This window comes from Oryzias latipes, chromosome 12, assembly GCF_002234675.1.
Source record: "Oryzias latipes chromosome 12, ASM223467v1".
Classification (NCBI taxonomy): Eukaryota; Metazoa; Chordata; class Actinopteri; order Beloniformes; family Adrianichthyidae; genus Oryzias; species Oryzias latipes.
In genome coordinates, this window is record NC_019870.2 from 13237172 (window position 1) to 13254857 (window position 17686).

At 37.3% G+C, this 17686-nt stretch overlaps 1 protein-coding gene across 4 annotated transcripts in view; it reads left to right on the forward strand.

The window, feature by feature from the left end:
• LOC101157960 (netrin receptor UNC5C) overlaps nt 1-17686 on the forward strand; it is a 128870-nt gene that overhangs the window by 82879 nt on the left and 28305 nt on the right. For all 4 annotated transcript variants that reach the window (XM_011481791.3, XM_011481792.3, XM_020707660.2 and 1 more), the window contains exons 4-5: nt 5381-5484; nt 17362-17542. In XM_011481791.3, the coding sequence (XP_011480093.1) occupies nt 5381-5484; nt 17362-17542 (285 nt within the window). The remainder of the gene's footprint in view (nt 1-5380; nt 5485-17361; nt 17543-17686) is intronic.

Here is a 17686-nt window from a genome sequence, read left to right on the forward strand (position 1 = left end):
TTTTTACATCTTCTTCTTCTTTCTGTCCTTTTGAAATAAATCTCTGCCAAGAAATATACATCGAACAAGTTGACTTGCACATCAAAGGGTCTCCATACTTTAGTTTAAAGAAAGCCTGTGAAGGCTGAATCACTTTTCCTCTGCACAGTTCAGACTTGGAGAAGAAGAGCAGACAAAGAGAGGAAGAGGCTTTATGGAATGTATTTACTCCAGCATTTCCTCTTTTTTTTTACCCCTCTTCATGGTCCTCATTTGTTCCCCTCGATGTGTCTGTTTGTCCTACTACTGAAAAGCACAAATGTTTCCAAGTAATGAGAAACATTCTGCACCGACTTTGAAGTTTGGGTTCATTTTTAACTCCTCTCACAAGAGACATACAAATGAAAATTTGAGACATAATAAAACCCCTGAGGACTTAACGTGGAAATAGAAGTTGTTTGAGTTTAGTAGCAGCTCTTTAAAACACCTATTACTTTGTGTTATGCATTGTTGTCAAAAATGTCATTTAACAGGACTTTTTGCTTGATTGTTCTATTACTTGGGTTCTGTTCTGTCTGTCATTCTGAAGTACAGAGACAGACAGACACGTCTTTTTCAACTTCCCTCTTGCGGCAAACAGGTTATAAAGATATACAGAGCACATCTGCAATACATGCTAAATTCCCATTTACAGATACATTTTTTATGTTCCCTTTCAAAACTACTTACGCACTTTCAACAATCTGTTTTTCACATCTGACCTTAGCCTCAACTAAAAGTTGACCTTTTTTTATAGCTCTGTAATGGTGACCTGGTCATTCATTACGGTGTGTGAACCTCTCACAGTGCACAGTCCTGGTGTTTCACCTCTGATAATCACCTGCGATGAGCGACCTGGCAGCACTAGCCGATCGCTCAAAACCCAGTAGACCTTTCCTCTCCTCACATTAATTGTGTTGAATGGATTAGCTCTTCTGCTGGGCTTTCTCTCCTGGCTGGCTTCTAGTCAGAACCCCATTCTGTCCTGTTAGGCTAATAGATCGCTTGCTTTTTGACCTTTAAAAAAAACAAACCAATGATCTAAACATTTACTTCCTAGTCACATGGTAAGATGCAGCCAGCACTGGTAAGTAAATTGGTGCCTGTGTTTAAATCTACGTGCACACCGTGCACGCGTTCAAGAATGTACTGAACACAGGTTTTTGAACGGCTTTTAGCATATGGAGTTCACAAAGCTCTGTTGCTACCCAATACTAGTACCTACAGTTGGAAAAGGCTTGGTGCGAAATGTTGAATGCATTTACAAAGACCTTTTATTGGAAGTGTTTGGTCGAACGCATATTCCCAAGCCCTGTCTGAACATAGCATTAGAAGTAACTTGCAAGATGGTTCTCTCAGTTAGGAGTTTAAATAAAAGTTTGTTGGAAGTAAAAGGGAACTGAAAAAGTCGCTTTTTCCTTCATGTCACCTCCATAAAACAGCTTTAATTGGCCTCTGTTTTTGTGAGGTGGTGATTGCTCACCCGTGTGTGGCAATAAACGCATGTGAAGAGATAATTCAATCAATTAGCAAATTAACAGAAACTCCCTTCAAGGGTCTGAAGGAGTTTAACAGCTACCACAAGAGCTGATAGTTGAATGAAAGCTGAATTTATTGTCTTCTTGCTGCCTTTTAATTTTACATTATAGGTAACTCTATTAGTTCTATTAAAAGTGACATCAGTAATGATTAAAAACCAGACTCTGTGTGTTACCTGTCATTCCCTATCTGGATTTGCACCAATGTCTAATGATTTACTGAGCAAAAAAGAAGGCTTGTAAGACTTGTGTAATTCAGCATGACAAACACATCCAGTCACAGTAATGGTAGTCATATGTGTGTCTCTCTGTGGGTCTGTGAGTCTGGAAGTGTTTGTGTGCTGAGGCGAGAACGGGGTGTCTCCCACAGGAATGTCGACTCAGCTGGTCCCACACCCTTCAATGTGCTCTAGTGCTGTTCAGGGTTATGAAAAGCCAGCAGAGAGACGGAGAGGCACTACAGAGGAGACACAATAGAAGCCCTCTCACAGTAAAAATATACAGTGGAAATTATTCTCTTGCAAGACTGCTTAATGTTTCATCAAAAGCAAAGTGAACATGTTTCAAATAGTGAATGTAAATTAGAGAGAAAACAATTCCAAAGCACTGGCCTTTGCCATTAATACTAGAAGCGTAATTCAAGGTTATAAGTACATTTTATATGCAGTAATAGAATCTCTGTGGAACTAATGAGGTCTAGTCAAACATCAAAGAAGGCTATTTTAAAAAGTACCATTTGTTGCAGCAAAACAATATGTACACATTTCTTTCTGGTACATGTCTGGTGCTGCATTTGATCTTCCATTGTGAAATAAATTCCCTTCAAACTAAAGCACTTCCTGGATCTTATCGGCTGTAAGTGGCTGCCATGTTTTATAGTTCAATCTGAACCACCCGGCGGCGTGCTGAATTACTGCACAGTGAGCATCCATGTCGGTACCAATGCAGACTTGCATACTCTGTAATACCTTTATGTGAGGAAATCAAATTTAATTTATTAGATTTCACTTTAGTGCATATGCAGTAAATCAGAGTGTGTCACAGTGCAGTAGGATGTGTGACTGAATTGCCTTCTCACCTGTCACACTGCATCTGCTTGTGCTTTTGTCTTTTTGCAGGCAGGATCTATTTCTGCACTTTGGTTTTGACTCATGCAGTCGTTAATCCACAGGACCCAGCATGACCTTTTTAAATACTCCTTTTTCTTTTCCTCATCTTTTCCCTTTATTGTAAGAAAGTCAACAATATATGGATGAAATTCCAAACTTCTATGTGCAGGAATTAGATAGTTTCAAAGAAATTTGTTGACTTGATGTCTGCACTTTGAAAAATGCAAATGCAAACATGTCAAATGAGGACCAGCAAAGTGGTTAAAAATTTGTAGATTTCTATTAGGAATATACAAAAATAAACAAACCAATTCCAGAAATTTCCCCCATGATAAATGCAGAATAGCAGAAATGGGCTGGAAGTATCTACACACTTTAATAATATATTTTTAAATCCCATTAATTATTCAGAAAGTTAGGAACTTTTTTATTGACAACTTTGATTGGAGGTGATCATGCTGTGTTTATTTTTATTTTATTTTTATTCATCATAATCTCCCCAGAGCCCACAGAGTGTTACTTAACCATTACATATACGAGTGCTAGATCTGATTATGTACTGTTCTCAGGGGTCTTTAGTCTTACAAGATTTAAGTGGAAGTTGTGCTAAAGAGGAACTACTGCACAATATGTATTACTGCTCAGGCTGTTAAAATAAAAGACCAACTGTTGTTTTATTAAGATTCTCGCAGAAAAATGTATGTTTAAAAATTCAATTCAATTTTATTTGTATAGCCCAAAATCACAACAACAGTCGTCTCGATGGGCTTGGAAGTAAACATGAACTCAAAAGGATCATGAATACAAAGAGTTCAATAGGAAAATACTAAAATGAACTAACAAATTGACTAAACTATACTGGCATCCCTGCCCTTAGACCCCCCTTCGCGGTAAGGAAAAACTTCTAAAAAACCAGATTCCGGAAAAAACGAAGAAACCTCAGGGGTGCCCACATGATGGAGGGATCCTCCCCCAGGACGGACAGGCGATTTACCAGAACTCTAAGAGAAGAATTAACCTATCTAACTCTACAACTACATATATAAAGTCCAGCAGACGTGCTTCATCCAGCCGTGGTTGGGGGGACAGTCAGGGGCGCGAGTCGAGCCTGAGACAGGAACCACAGCCAGGTGTAGGAGCAGGAGCAGAGACTAGGTACTCGGTCAGGTGCAGAGCAGAGACGAGCCAGAGACGAGCCAGGATCCCCAGCCAGGTGTAAGAGCAGGAGCAGAGACGAGGTACTCGGTCAGGTACAGAGACGAGCCAGAGACGAGCCAGAGGCAGGATCCACAGCCAGGTGAAGGAGTGGGAGCAAAGGCGAGGTAAATGGTCATGAACAGGAGCACAGATGAGCCAACTGGACTCTGGAAGCACTCCCACTCCCCAGGAGGGGAGAGGGAAAGAGTGACAATACATGAATCGCACTGCACCAAACAGAGGCATGGAGAACTAAATGATAAATGATGATCAAGAATAGAGGAGAGGAAGGGTAGAAGTAGATGAAAAAAGAGGACAGAAAAATAAGAAATGTAGTCCATGTTTTTAATTTTGCTTTTCTCCAATGTACTTCGGTTGCATAAAAGGTTTGAAAAGTTCTGAAAGTTATTATCATTGCATGTAATTAAGTTTTGCATCTTAAAACAAAAAATATGCATCCATGAAATAAATTACAAATGCAGAATAGCTTTGTGCCTTTGCACTACCAATTTGTCCTTTTTTAAAACATATGTTTGGCTCTATTAATTTGAGCGTTTGTAAAAAAGATTTTCAGCTGTAAAAATGAATAGCACAGATGCAAAAATGTTTTCGTTACAGAAAGCATTTTTCTGAAGACAGAACACATTTGTACATTTTGCGTCACACACAGCTATACAAACAAAAAATCACATTGCAACCTGAGCCTACCAAAGCTAGTTCTCTTTTTTGCTTGCTTTTTTTCTTTGTTAGCTTGTGTTTTGGGTAGTTTTGACCCTAAGAATCAGCCATTTTGTGGTTTTTAGATGTAGTATGTTTAAGTCAAATGGAAAATAAAAGAAAATCAAATAAAAATATTCCAATTGAGAGTGACTCTGCATGACTCTTTTAGTGTAAAGGCACTCTAAGTTCACCATTATTTATCTCTATTAAAGGTACAAAAAATAGCTGTCATTTTACCAAAAATCCCATTAGTTGAAAGATTTTTAAACAGAATTTAATTTGTAAGTTTAGCTAGTGTTGGCGTATGGTCAAGTTTGATTAAATACATCTTGGCAATCAGAGTGTATAAGAATATTATTGATCCTTCAGATTTAGCTGTGTAATCAAGTTTTGTGGCTCGTCTCTTGTGTAAAAGATGCCCACTCCTCCTCTCCATGCTGGCAGCATATGGGATGCAGATTCCAGTGTAGTTTGGGATTCTCAGTAGTCTTGGCTGTCAACTGTGTGATGCCTTTCCTACACGACTTTATCAGAGCTTCACATTACAACACTGTCTCAATATTTTTTACTGAAGAGCAAGTGACCTCAATCTCGGAGTTTGATTTCAGCCTGCTGTGTTAGCTGAGGTTATGGGAGCATGATCACATGTACATAAAGACAGACTGCTTAAACAAAAAAGGCAGATCTTGTGATAATCTTTTCATTTTTTTCTATCACTCATTGCATTTTTGTACGGATTCAGTCATAAATGGGAAGTTTGTCTGGCTTCACCTCTGCCCTTTTTTCTGTCTCCGGAAGACTTGAGGAAGCCTTTTGACCAGGAACCTCTTGGGAAGGAGGTGTCTATCGAACAGGAAGTGTTGCTGCAGTGTCGCCCACCTGAAGGCATCCCCCCAGCAGAGGTAAGGCTCTAAGAGACCTACTCTAAATCATATGTTTTGCTTTGCTTCTGAAAGTTGAAATGATAAAATGGCGTATACTTGTATAGCCCTTTTCTACCTTCCTCGAAGGCCCAAAGCACTTTACAGTCAGTCCCGTTCACACACTGGTGGCAGCACCACTGCCAAACAATGGTGTCAACCTTCCACCAGAGGCAAGGCCAAGCCAAAGACACCTTGACATATGGATGGGCAAGGCAGGAATAGAACCTGTGATGTTTCGATCAGAGGTTGACTGCCCTACAGCTGCACCAAGGCTGTAATAAATAAAACTTTCTGCCGAGGTCATCTCACCCAGAAACAAGTCACTTGTGATTGCCCTTGTTTAGCCCAACGAAAAAGCCTCTAACTCAAAGCTGATAAAGTGGTTTCTCTGAAAAGAGGTTTATGGGATTTATTTTTGTTTTTTAACTCTTTGGGGGCAGTTTAGGATTAGGTTTTACAATCTCTTATTGTGTGAGTCATGTTTTCTGCACATATTTCCTACAGCGCCTACAGTTCATTTTAATGCCATGAATCAGGCACGCTGTAAAAAGTGTATTTTGTACTTTGAAAAAAAGGGGAAAAATTAACATGGATGAATTAGAAACAGTCTGGATTGTATAGTCATGTAGAGTTTTTTTTTTTGTTTAGATCAACCAATTCTAGTCATAAGTTATAGAAGAAAAAGAATTTAAAAAGATGGTTTATTTAAAATTTAAAAAAGCCTAAGTGTCCCTTTTGCAGCTTTTACCTCCCTGCTCCTCTACATGTATGTCTTCCTCTTTAAAAAACAAACAGACAGACATCTAAAAAGCTTCTGTTAAGAGCGGACAATGTAAACAGAAGACAGGAGCCGAGTCCGAGAGGTTTGGGTATTTTTTTGTTTCCTTTTTTATTTTACTTGGGAGCGTATGTGCTGAAATCTGTAATGGCTTATGACTGACCTGGAAAAGCTGAGCTAAGTGAGTGGAACAGCAGAGTATTTATCCCTGCTGAAAGTGCTGACAAGCCAAATGGACAAAAGTTTGGAATGGACTCCCATTGTGCAACCCAGGCTTTAGCTTGGATGAGTTTCTGAGAGAACTATATTGTCTTTGTTGGTGCTACTGGTATGAGCTCACCGTAAATCTTGGTTTGGCTCAGTCCACCATTGAAATTTCAGGTCTGGACCATTTTCTTTCATTCAAACCTATACTTGAAAATAAAGTTTATGCTTTTTCCTCTATTTCACTTTTTTGTCTGGAATTGAAATTGCTTTGTTAAATCTTTGATTATGTTTCACAAAGTAGATAAAGGGTATACAGCTTTATATCTGAGGTCTCCTTTTTTGTAAGTCTACAAAAGCAGTATCTATTCAATTGAAGTCATTTTTAGCATCAATTTGTTGCTTGACTAAAATACCTCATTTTATTCTTTTTCATTATTTCATAATGAATGATGGGAAAGTTGAACTGCAAGCCAACTTTCCTGAGTGGAAAAGCAGACAAAACTGCTCCTTTTTCTTGTGCTTGTTGGTCTCTTTCACCAGAAGAAAAAAAAAAAAAATTGTAGGGGAAAAAATAGCAAAAATCCTGCGGTTTCATAGCAGTTTGCAAACATTTGCAGCAAAAGAAAGATCTGTCATATTTCACATGCTGAAGACACTGAAAGCACAGTGAAGCAGAAGGAGATGTAATAGTTTGTCAGAGTTTGATTCAGTGGGTTGTTGTTTCGCCTCTAGTGAGTTGTCAGTCCTTACTGTTGCTTCTTTGCAGGTTTTTGCCCAGTTACTGAGAGTCTGTCCTACAGCATTCCACTTTTATCATGTGGTTGGTTTGAGGGGCTCTGTGCTGTGCAGCAGGCGGATAACAGAGCACACGCACGTTGCCTGTAGTGTTAACTGACAAAGAGCTGCAAGAACTCACTTTTCTCTTAGAAAAGAACATTTTTCTATTTGAAATTGTGGTTTGAGTTCTACAAACGCGGACAGTTTCACAAAGTCATTCTGTGTAAGATCATTAATATTTCTCCAATATTTTTTTAACCTTCATTCTCCAAAACCCAGATTGTGCAGAATCCAAAAGGTTAGTTAATTGTTTTGATCTCCGCTCACAACAAAGAGCTCTTATTTTTTTGTTCTTTATCTTCCCACATTTCAGATGGTTTATATCACAAGTTGTCAGCATGACTTAGCGGTGATGTTATCTAATGCCTCAAAGTTGTGAGCCTTTGTTAGGAGGCCCTAAAAAAAACAAAGTTTGTGCTGAATAGTGGAGATAGTTTCTATGATGATGCAGCAAGTTTAAGCAACACAAGTCATGAAATAGCTTCTATCAAACCTGTCCAACTCTTCTGTTCAATTGAAGGCTCCCTTGCACCTTAGAAATGAAGTGTTGACACTTACATCCACTGAAGTACAGCAGTGGAGCACATACACACTCTGAGAAAAAAAACAACAACCCCGAAGTAGCAGGCATTTATTTTGGCTCTTACTGAAAACATTACCAGTGGAACTTTGGCCTTGAAGAAGTGATATACAGCCAGGGAAGTTTCTGAAATAGCACAAGGGTTCAGTCATTGAATTGTCTTGCATGGTCTGAATAAATTAGATAGTCTGCAGGATCCCTAAGAGTCATTGATACATGTTTCTACAGTTATGAATATTTGATATCTACTTAATCAAGAACATGAGGAAAATGTGGCTTCTGAGGTTCTTTGGCAGAAAAAAGATCTGCATTGTTTCAGCTCCCTATAGTTGCACTAAAAAAGGTAAGAACAGGGTTGGAGGGTTTCCATCACCTCAGTGCCAATCTTTTTCCCTTTGAGTATCTCCATGAAGCTTTTTCATCAACATTCTAAAAGCTTCTACTTGAGAAAACCTCTTTTTACACTTACTAATGCAGCTTCATAAAAATGGACAGCTAAAAGAATGTCGCCTTATTGTTTCTTTTCCTTCCTCAATGCCCCCAAATCTCCATTTCAGAGCACTTGTCAAGGCCCTGAGACAAAGACAAAGGTTCAGAGGTGACGCATCGCTGTGAGCTGCTAAGCTTGTTTCCATGGAAGCCAGATTTTAATTCAGGCATGTCCTAAGTCAGCCGGGGTCCTGCCGTGTTATCGCGGGTAACAAGCCATTGATGCTCTGCGGGGAACGGGCCCTGCTGGTATGATTAAGTCGACTGGCTTTGCTGAGAAGAGAGCCTAGAAACACAAAGATCTTTGCTTCACAGTCCGTCAACCAGAAAAAAGTAAAATCTGATCAATTTTAACAACATAGACAGAATGCAGAGTTGTTATGCCTCTATTGGTGTCGACACATTTAGACATCAAATTTCATCTTTAAACGTTAAGTTTCTTTCCCACTGTATGAAGTGCTAAACTACGCATTTACTCCATCCTGTTGTGTTTCATTTTTTTCAGTTTTGGCCAACCTTGCTTAAATGTCAGTGATTACAGGCCATTTTAGGCCCAGTTTCACTTTAATGGTGATTGGAATTCAAACCACAACCAGCAGCTTGCATCAGGTCACCTTGTCAAAAAATAGCTGAGTGCATCTGACCACAAAAAAGTGTGGCATATCTGAGTTATGAGAGGTGCAGTGAATGTCGAAAGTAACATCTTCAGTGCCCAGTGAATCAGGAAGTGCATTTTCATCAAGGTCCCCTGTGGCAGAGAATGTGTCAGAGGGCCAGGCCAGATCCCTGCAGGAGACGTACAAAAACTGCCCTTTGTGCTCACCTGTCAGTCTGCAGTTTTCTTCTGAAAATCCTGAGATTTTCTGGATTAGTTTGCATTTGTGAACTCTGCTGTTCTCTCAGAGGTAGCGTTCTTTATATAATAAAGAAACATCTTTAAAGAAAACAGCAGTTAAGACTGAAGGAGTTCAAACTAATTATTTTATTACCAATGCAGTAAATGTAGAGATTTTTTCCTGGGAAAATACGGATAACATGATTTTCATGTTTGCAGTGAACTTTTTAATGTGCTGCTTTTTATCTTGTCTCCTCTAAAAGCTGCGTTTACATCGACCAAGTTCTGCCCTCTGTCACAGCAGCGACAACAAAATCCTTCTACTAGGAGCATCTTTCATCTCACTTTTTTCAAAGTTCAGGGAGAACTGATCGTGACCAAGAAAAGTGCACTGAGAGTTCATTCATTTCTCCATTAGACATTTCATTTCTCTAATAAATTAGCCTGTTTATGCATCTTAGAGGTCAACATATCCTTGTAGTCATTTGAATGTTTCAGGGAAGAAATGAACATCTTAAGTCTCAGTCACATCGTGGCTCTTTGCAAATGGCTCATGCAGGGCATTTACATTTCTTAAGTGAATTCAGCAAATAGATGTTATTCTTTTTGCAAAGGATACAAGAGCGACAATTGAAGGAGTTTTGGAGGCATAACCGCCCCAACTTTACACCGCTGTTGGAGGAAAGCAGCGAGGAATTCTCAGAAATTGAATTAATGTGCAGGAGAAGAGCTGCGACTGTGTGTCCTTGGAGCTTGTTTAAGAAATGTTTATTCAGCCTCAGCAGGCTGTGGAGAGCCAAACACAGACAGAGAAGGTCATTACTGCAGGCTCTAGTATGGTTGATTCTCATATATTTACCAAAAAACAAAACTTAGTGTAAAGAAGAGAACATTCATTTTTGCTGCAAAAATGTAATTCATTTTGTTGTTAGGAGGGTTTAAAAGGATCTTTTATTGGTAAATGTTTGTAAAAAGTATAAGTTAAAGTATAAAAAAGTATAGTAGTATAGTAAGAGTAAAATTATTACAATTTGATTCCATCAAAAATATTGGTTAAACATTGACAAAGAAGTTAAATTTAAATTTGACATAATTACAGGCAGGTTTTTAATTATTTTTTTAATTTTATTTCAGATATTAGTTCCTTTGTCTTTGGATTGTACTTTGTCAGAGTTCAGCATTCCACCTCTACTGTTTCTACAGTATAGACCTTCTCAGACGGTATTGTTCGTATCACATCTCACATATTACACCTTTGTGTATTCTGGCTTGTTAATATTTATACTCCCCACATTTTCATGCTTGTCACGCATGTAGATGCAGAGCATATGGCTCTCCGTCTACTAAGGAATGATTTAATAATGTGTTTGTAACCTTTTGTGACTCGTTCTTCAGGTGCATCCTTTAGGCTTGCATCAGAAATCTAAAAAAGAAAATGAATAAATTAGAACAGAAAAGCCAGAGAGTTAATAATAACTTCTCAGTCAAGGAGATTCGCATGTTTCAGTAGATCGTTTTATTTTCCTCACCTTTCCTTCCTTTCGTGCCCCATTCTGCCCCCACATGCTGCTCAGCACTATTTCTGACAACAGCGATGAGCAATAAGTGGTTTTCCTTGTATTGGATCTTAACAAGCCTGTGGATTGAGTATTCTGCATATTGGGCTAATTAGTGTTGTGCTGGCAGAACGCAGAAACCTCCCACTCACTGGTTACTCCTACATCGCTGCCGCAGTCTGGTCTGCAGCCAGTTTTGTTTGCCAGAGGGAGAAGAAGTGAGATTGGAAGGACACTGAAGCGGCACCCTGATTTAGAATTGTTTATTCAAAGGACATCAACCGTGATGATGGTCATTCTGTAGATGTGAAGACTTCTTAGGAAAAATGATGGAATGGAGTTCTGATGATCAATTTGTAATGTGGCGTTTGGTATTTTTGGCTTTGAACTGTTGAATTGTGCTATGTTGCTCAATAAAGAATGTTTTATATCTAAAATCAGCTTCTAGCATCCACATTTGCATGTACACATGAGGATTTAACAGATATGAACATTTTTTTTACCCTAATTTTTAGGTGGAAACCATTAGTGGGAAATAGGTTTGTGGTGGTTATGTATGAACATGTGTGTTTGATGGGTATTTTTTACACATAGATTGGAGTTATTGAAAATAGGGATATAATGATTAATCAACATAATTAATGAATTGATTCCTACCATCCAACCAGATTGAACTGTTTGAGATAAGTTTTTAATCACATGAAATCGACCTATACCATTTTAAAATCATTTCAAAATAAAATAAATGGATTATAGTGAAATACCATTTGTATTGAGGCACAGTAGGTTTATTTAACCATAACGTAAAAATGTCCAAGTCTCATCACAGCAGAAAACACACGTGATGGCAGCAAAAAGGGAACAAGCCATCATTTTGCAAAGACATGTGACCATACAGTATGGTAGAATGCTCTAATAATGTTCTGGGGCTGAACTTTATCAAACAGACATGTGAATGGAATTTCCATGAATTCTTGTTTACTTGTTTGTACACAAATTTAATTTACACTTATTTAAGGAATCTGAAATGTTGAAATGAATCGAATCGTTATTAAAATAATCTATACCTCCCTAAATGAAATACAATAAAATTACATTTAGTAAAATTTAAGTTATTAAGAAATGGAACTTTTACAAAAATTAATATTCTGTTGATTTAAAATAAATCTCAGAAGATATTACAGGACATCTTGCTTTAGATAAAAAACCTCACTGCTACAGTCTTTTCTTTTGTTTTTGTGTCATGATCTACTTTAGATGTATGGCAACAGATGTTACTGTTTAAATGACTTCAAACTGTGATATTCTTTAAATGTGATCCAAACTCAACCAAGGTCATGTTATTTGTTGATCATGTAAAAATAAAATGTTACAAATGTCCTAGAAGATTTCTATTTCTATTTCCGAAACATAACGTGAATCAAAGTTTTTTTAATAAAAAAACAAACTTTAGACATTTAATATGTTGCAAATAACATGTCAATATATTTTATAAGTGTACAGAAGCACCTCTTTGCGCTAAACACCTTTTATTTTAAAAAATCAAAAGCAACATCTTTTGCTTCTATTTTTATTCCTTTACCATTATTTTTCTAAAATTTCATTTCATTATACTCAATTATTGTGTTCTCCATATGCGTTACTTAAGTTTTGCTTGTCATGTGGATTTCTCATGCGGTCACATTAAATTTTTTTCCCCCCAGTTTTGTCTTCTAAAACTGTTTTTCAACCAGTGTGCTGCAGTACACTAGTGGGAAATTATCCCATTTCACCTAATTGGTCTAAAAAACTTTTACCATTGCCAGGATAAACAGGTCCAAGTGGAATATGAAAGATCAAGAAATACTTTTTCTTTGCATTTATTTGATTCCCATTAAAGACATGTTGATAAGAAACCCAACACATTTTGTTGGTACATACTGCAGTTCTACAGTCTCAGCTGGCGGTGAGCTTTGTGTAGCCACTGGCTGAAAAAAGGTTGAAACATTTTATTCTGCACCCCTATAGTTTCTTTTTGCTGGTGCTTGGTTGGCTTGATAACCTTCATTTGCAACAGGTGTGTAATTGACACAACTGTGCTTCATGACGCTCCTTTCCTTCCTTTTTCTTTAGGATTTAGGGTTTTTACTCTGGATCCTGTTGTTATTTTGAGTTTCACTCTTTCTGTTCATTCGTGATTATTATTTGTTTTATTTCTCTGTGATGAAACCATTTTGCTCAGCCTGAAATGTGGATTATTAAGACTTACTTTAACCCAGCTTGTGACAATCTAAGGTTTTTGAATGTCCTTGACTCCCATCAGGGATGTATTAGAAATATCTCATTTAGTCTCACATAACTGCTCTCCTGAAGATGCACCTGCGTTCTCTCTCATGCATTTCTCTTCTCTCTCTTGTCTGTCTTAGCAGTAAACATTCTTCATTTTTTTCCTCCTCCTCACTCCTTCCCCTCCGTTTCCTTCTCACTGTCTCTCAGTGTCAGTTGGCGCTATCCAACGACAGCTGACATGTGGCAATTTCCTTTCGTTAATGACAAATGTGGCAATTACCTCTCTGGGTGTTTTGCTGCCAATCAGACACTAACAAGCTGCTGCTGTATCTGTTTGTATGTAAGAGTTTGTCTGTGAGTGAGAGCTTTGGGCCTGTTTGTATGAAAGGGCTGCTGCATGTGCTGCAGTGATGTGAATGGAAACACACCCTGTTCCATTATCAAGATTAAAATGCCACGATATTGTAAAAGTTTTAGAAAAAACTCAGTAAATGTAACGTTAGGTTTAATAAAAATCTGTCATAAACTTATTTTGGAACAATAGCTAATTATTTGGGCTTTTTTTGGCTCAGTTTCAGCTTCTGAACAATGACTCAGACCTTAACTTCAGCCCAAGACATGAAAACCTAAATAATCATTCTTCCATCATGTCTGGTTTGAAATGTTTTTGTTTTGACAAATATCAGCACTAAGCATCATTACTTTGACTCTAAATGTCTGTTTATCTTAAAGTTTATAACAGAAATGTTCAAGTCTTTAGACTTTGGGGCTTAAACATTTACTCTTCTAAATAATCTTTGTAACCTCGTTAAAATAATAATTTGACCCAATTAGACTGCATATTAATAAGCTTCAGTTTTTATTGTTGTTTATCTACCACAATATTAACTTAATGCTAAATCCTTTAAGAAATAGGCTATTTCTAAAAAAATTCTGATGTTTTATTACTTTGAACAAAATTTGAACAATTTGCTTTTCTTTTTCGAATAACTTTTAATCTGTCATGTTTCATACTTGTTTGTAGATTTGTATTTATCATTTCATCTTTGTTTTGATGATGGATAAAATGTTCGTTTCACTTTTTCCCATTTATTGTTTTTTTTTTTACCATTTTCTATTTCTTGTCACTCCATCTGCCTCCCACTCCTCCATCTGCACTGAAAAGCTCTTTTGTTCAAACTTTAATTACCTTTTCCTATAAAAGCGCTTTTGACGTCTGAACGCAGCACGTTCGGAAGGGCTGCAACCATTATTGGTGCAACGCTGCCTCTTTTTATATCAACTGTCAATCTCCATTTGGAGAGCAAACCTTTCACATGTAAAGCTTTCTTTCACCAGTCCCTTGTGTTTTGTGCACACTGACACAGGGACTGAAAAGCAAACAATTGCTATGTAAAAAATGTAATTGCTTCTGTTATTTACATCATCTTAACTTGACTGATTTTTACATTTTTACATCTATAGGAGCTGAAGACATGAAAAGTATTTTTGCAAAATACATTTTTTACATTTATTTTATAACACTCAAAGGTGCTTCATTCCACTTTACCACACTTTTTAGTCTTTTTTCTTAAAATTCACTTGTATGTAATGCACATAAAACAATCACATTTTTTTAAGATAAGGACTTCAAGGATAAAATCTGAAGCTTTAGGTTAATCTGCAAAAAATACGACAGACTTTCCACTACTACTTCAACACTGATCCATGTTATAGGATTATAAAAAGACTAATTTAATGGTGCCGAGGTGACAGATTATATTAAATGACTGCCAAAAGTGGCAAGAGCAACTAAAGAAGTCAAATCCTAAAACGTTGGACAGTGGACGTGGACAGTTTTTAACTTTAGCATGCTTTTGCTGAAGTGTTTTTTGCCTTTGTGATTAAAAATTGAGGCAGACAGATTGAAGTTAATGACTTTAACAATGACATTTCTATAAACAAGAGGAAAAAAATCCTGGCACAGTAAGAAAAAAACACCCTGTTCATTTTATCCTTTCCTAAGCAATACTGTTTTTTTCATAGTTTTGAAAGAAGCTGAAGATTTTTTAATGTATTTTCTGTAAATGACAAGTAATAGTTCTAGCTTGGAGAATTTTAAACTTTCCTTTCTGGTGAGCTAAACAGCATTTTTTTTTTGCCTCATTACCTTTTTCTTTAATATTACTGGCATCACAAGTGTACATCGTTACTCTAGAGTTCAATCATTTTGTTCTTATCCAAACTGATGTTTTAATATTTATTTTTGCCTCATTGACATGTAGTTTTCCTAAGGCTGTGCAGATGTTTATTCACAGCACCTTGACTTTTCTTTTCATTTTGCATGTGGAAATGCTCACGCTTTAATAACTAAGCATTGCCTCAAGTCCTAAAATGATTTTCTTCTATTAAAGGAAAAGTGATGTACACTGAGAATTATTCAGATTATTTTCTTACCACATGTTTCCTCCAAAGAAAAATACTTCATCCTTCTCATTTCTGGTTTGCAATACAAACTGGGCAGATTCTTTGCAGTTTTTTCATTTACTTTATTTGTTTTTTCTTGTATGTGGTCACATGATTTACCACAGCATTTTTTCTGATGTTTATTTCATCTATGATCTGATTATACAAGCTTTTCTGTCATTAGGCAGGAGTTGCATCAATTTTTTTGAAAAAGCGGTACTAGCATTTTTTTTTAGTCAAGAAAAAAATCAAAACTTTTTTTGATTTGCTTGATTAATGAGAAGCTACCTAATGTATTGGCACAAGCTTGTATCTCTGTTGTATTCTTCAATCGTTAAATGACTTTCTAATTCCTTTTTTGTTGTGTTTTGGTTTCACTATAACATTATGTACTGTCCTGTTTTTCTTATTATTTATTGCTATAATAAAAAAGAATTCTGTTGATAGAGATTACATTTTTTTTAAACTCTAACACTTGTTGATTCTGCTTTAAAGTCAGATCTATGCGAGTACTCTCTTTAAATCATTCAGAAATTTATAGATAAACCTAATTTGCAACTTGAACACCTGAAGGTTTAATGCGTGTCTTATACATTGCTAGAAAAAGACCAAGCTGCACGAAATTGCATTCTTTTTTCAAGTTAGAAAGGGATTTCAGACTCAGCTGGTGATGGAAGTGTGCCGTAAGAGCCCCAGTTCCATGAAGTTGGTTCAGCTGATGCATGTTTACAAAGGAAATCAGTCATAAACACCAAGTCTGCATAGAGAATCCACCAAGAGTTTTATTGTAAAGCTCTGCGTTTATTTAGTTTCCACAGTGTTTGCTCAGACATTAGTTTGTCGTGGGGATCAGTGCGTTATGAGATGTGTTATATGACGTAAATCTACATTTTGGGAAATTTTAGGTGAGAAACAACTATGAGGTAAAAAAAAGCAACCCTTCCATCTTCACGTCTTTAGTGTGTTCCCGCTGGGTAAGAAGAGCAGGGAGTCTTTTAAAAAAATGATCTGTTATCTCAAAGTACAAAAGATATGGGTGAAGCTGCAACACACAATACCCAGCAGACATCACCAACCTTTCATGAACAACAGGTTGTTCTAATAACTGTCACCTTTTGTGGTATATCACACACTGCACAATGTCTTAGTGGTTGTTTTGTCTTGGAAGGACTCATATCTGGTTATTGCCCCACTTTTCAAGATTCTTTATCTTTCCTGAAATAGAGCCTTTAGAAACTCCCAGTTATCTTTGCCTACAGTCCTCCTTTGTGTCTTATCTCCCATCAAGCCCTGCTCCTCATGGACTTCCACAATAAACAGGAAGTTTTCTCTGTTTGTTCATCACCGGACAGTCGCTTTGAAGAAAACCCAAGAAACAGGAAATATTTTTGAATCAAAGGGGGAGCAGAGAGTGTGAGATGTTATTCTTTTCAAAAGCAGAGACTTTTACACCCCTGCAAAAGAGCAAGGGATCTGGTGTATTACAGTCAAATAAAGGCTGCAAATGATACCCTGTTCTGCTGCAAGTTCAATACCGGCTTGATTTAAAGAAATGAAACTCATCAGAGAAGGTCAGAGAGCTTTTCGGCTCTCGCAGACATGGAGAGTCTACCTTCCTGCGCTGTCTGACAAAGCTGCTTTTTCTGTAGTGCTTTGTTCTAGAGGAGAATAAAAAGAGCATGATGGCTATTGACGTTTTTGTAGCAGGGGCTTTGAGATGTAAACAGCTTTGCTCTGATGCAGGCACTCAATGTTGTTGCATGAGAGAAAAACTTTAGCTGTTTAAATGCCTAAACACATTGTTGTTTTGTTTTTTCTGCAGTTTAACAAGCTTCTATCTGCTTTCACTCTCCTTTCTTAGGTGGAGTGGCTGAAGAACGACGAGATTATTGATCCCGCAGAAGACAGGAACTTTTACATCACGATCGACCACAACCTGATAATCAAACAGGCCCGTCTCTCTGATACCGCCAACTATACATGTGTGGCAAAGAATATCGTGGCCAAGAGATACAGCACCACCGCAACGGTTATCGTTTATGGTAAAACCTCATAATGCAAACTCGTCTAAGCTCAGGTTCAGCGCAGCTTCATCAGCAAATATCCTTCCTTCTTATCATCCATATGACAGGCGTGTGAAGTCACATATAAGTTTGGTGTCGAGGTCGTCTGAAGTTGAGATAAAA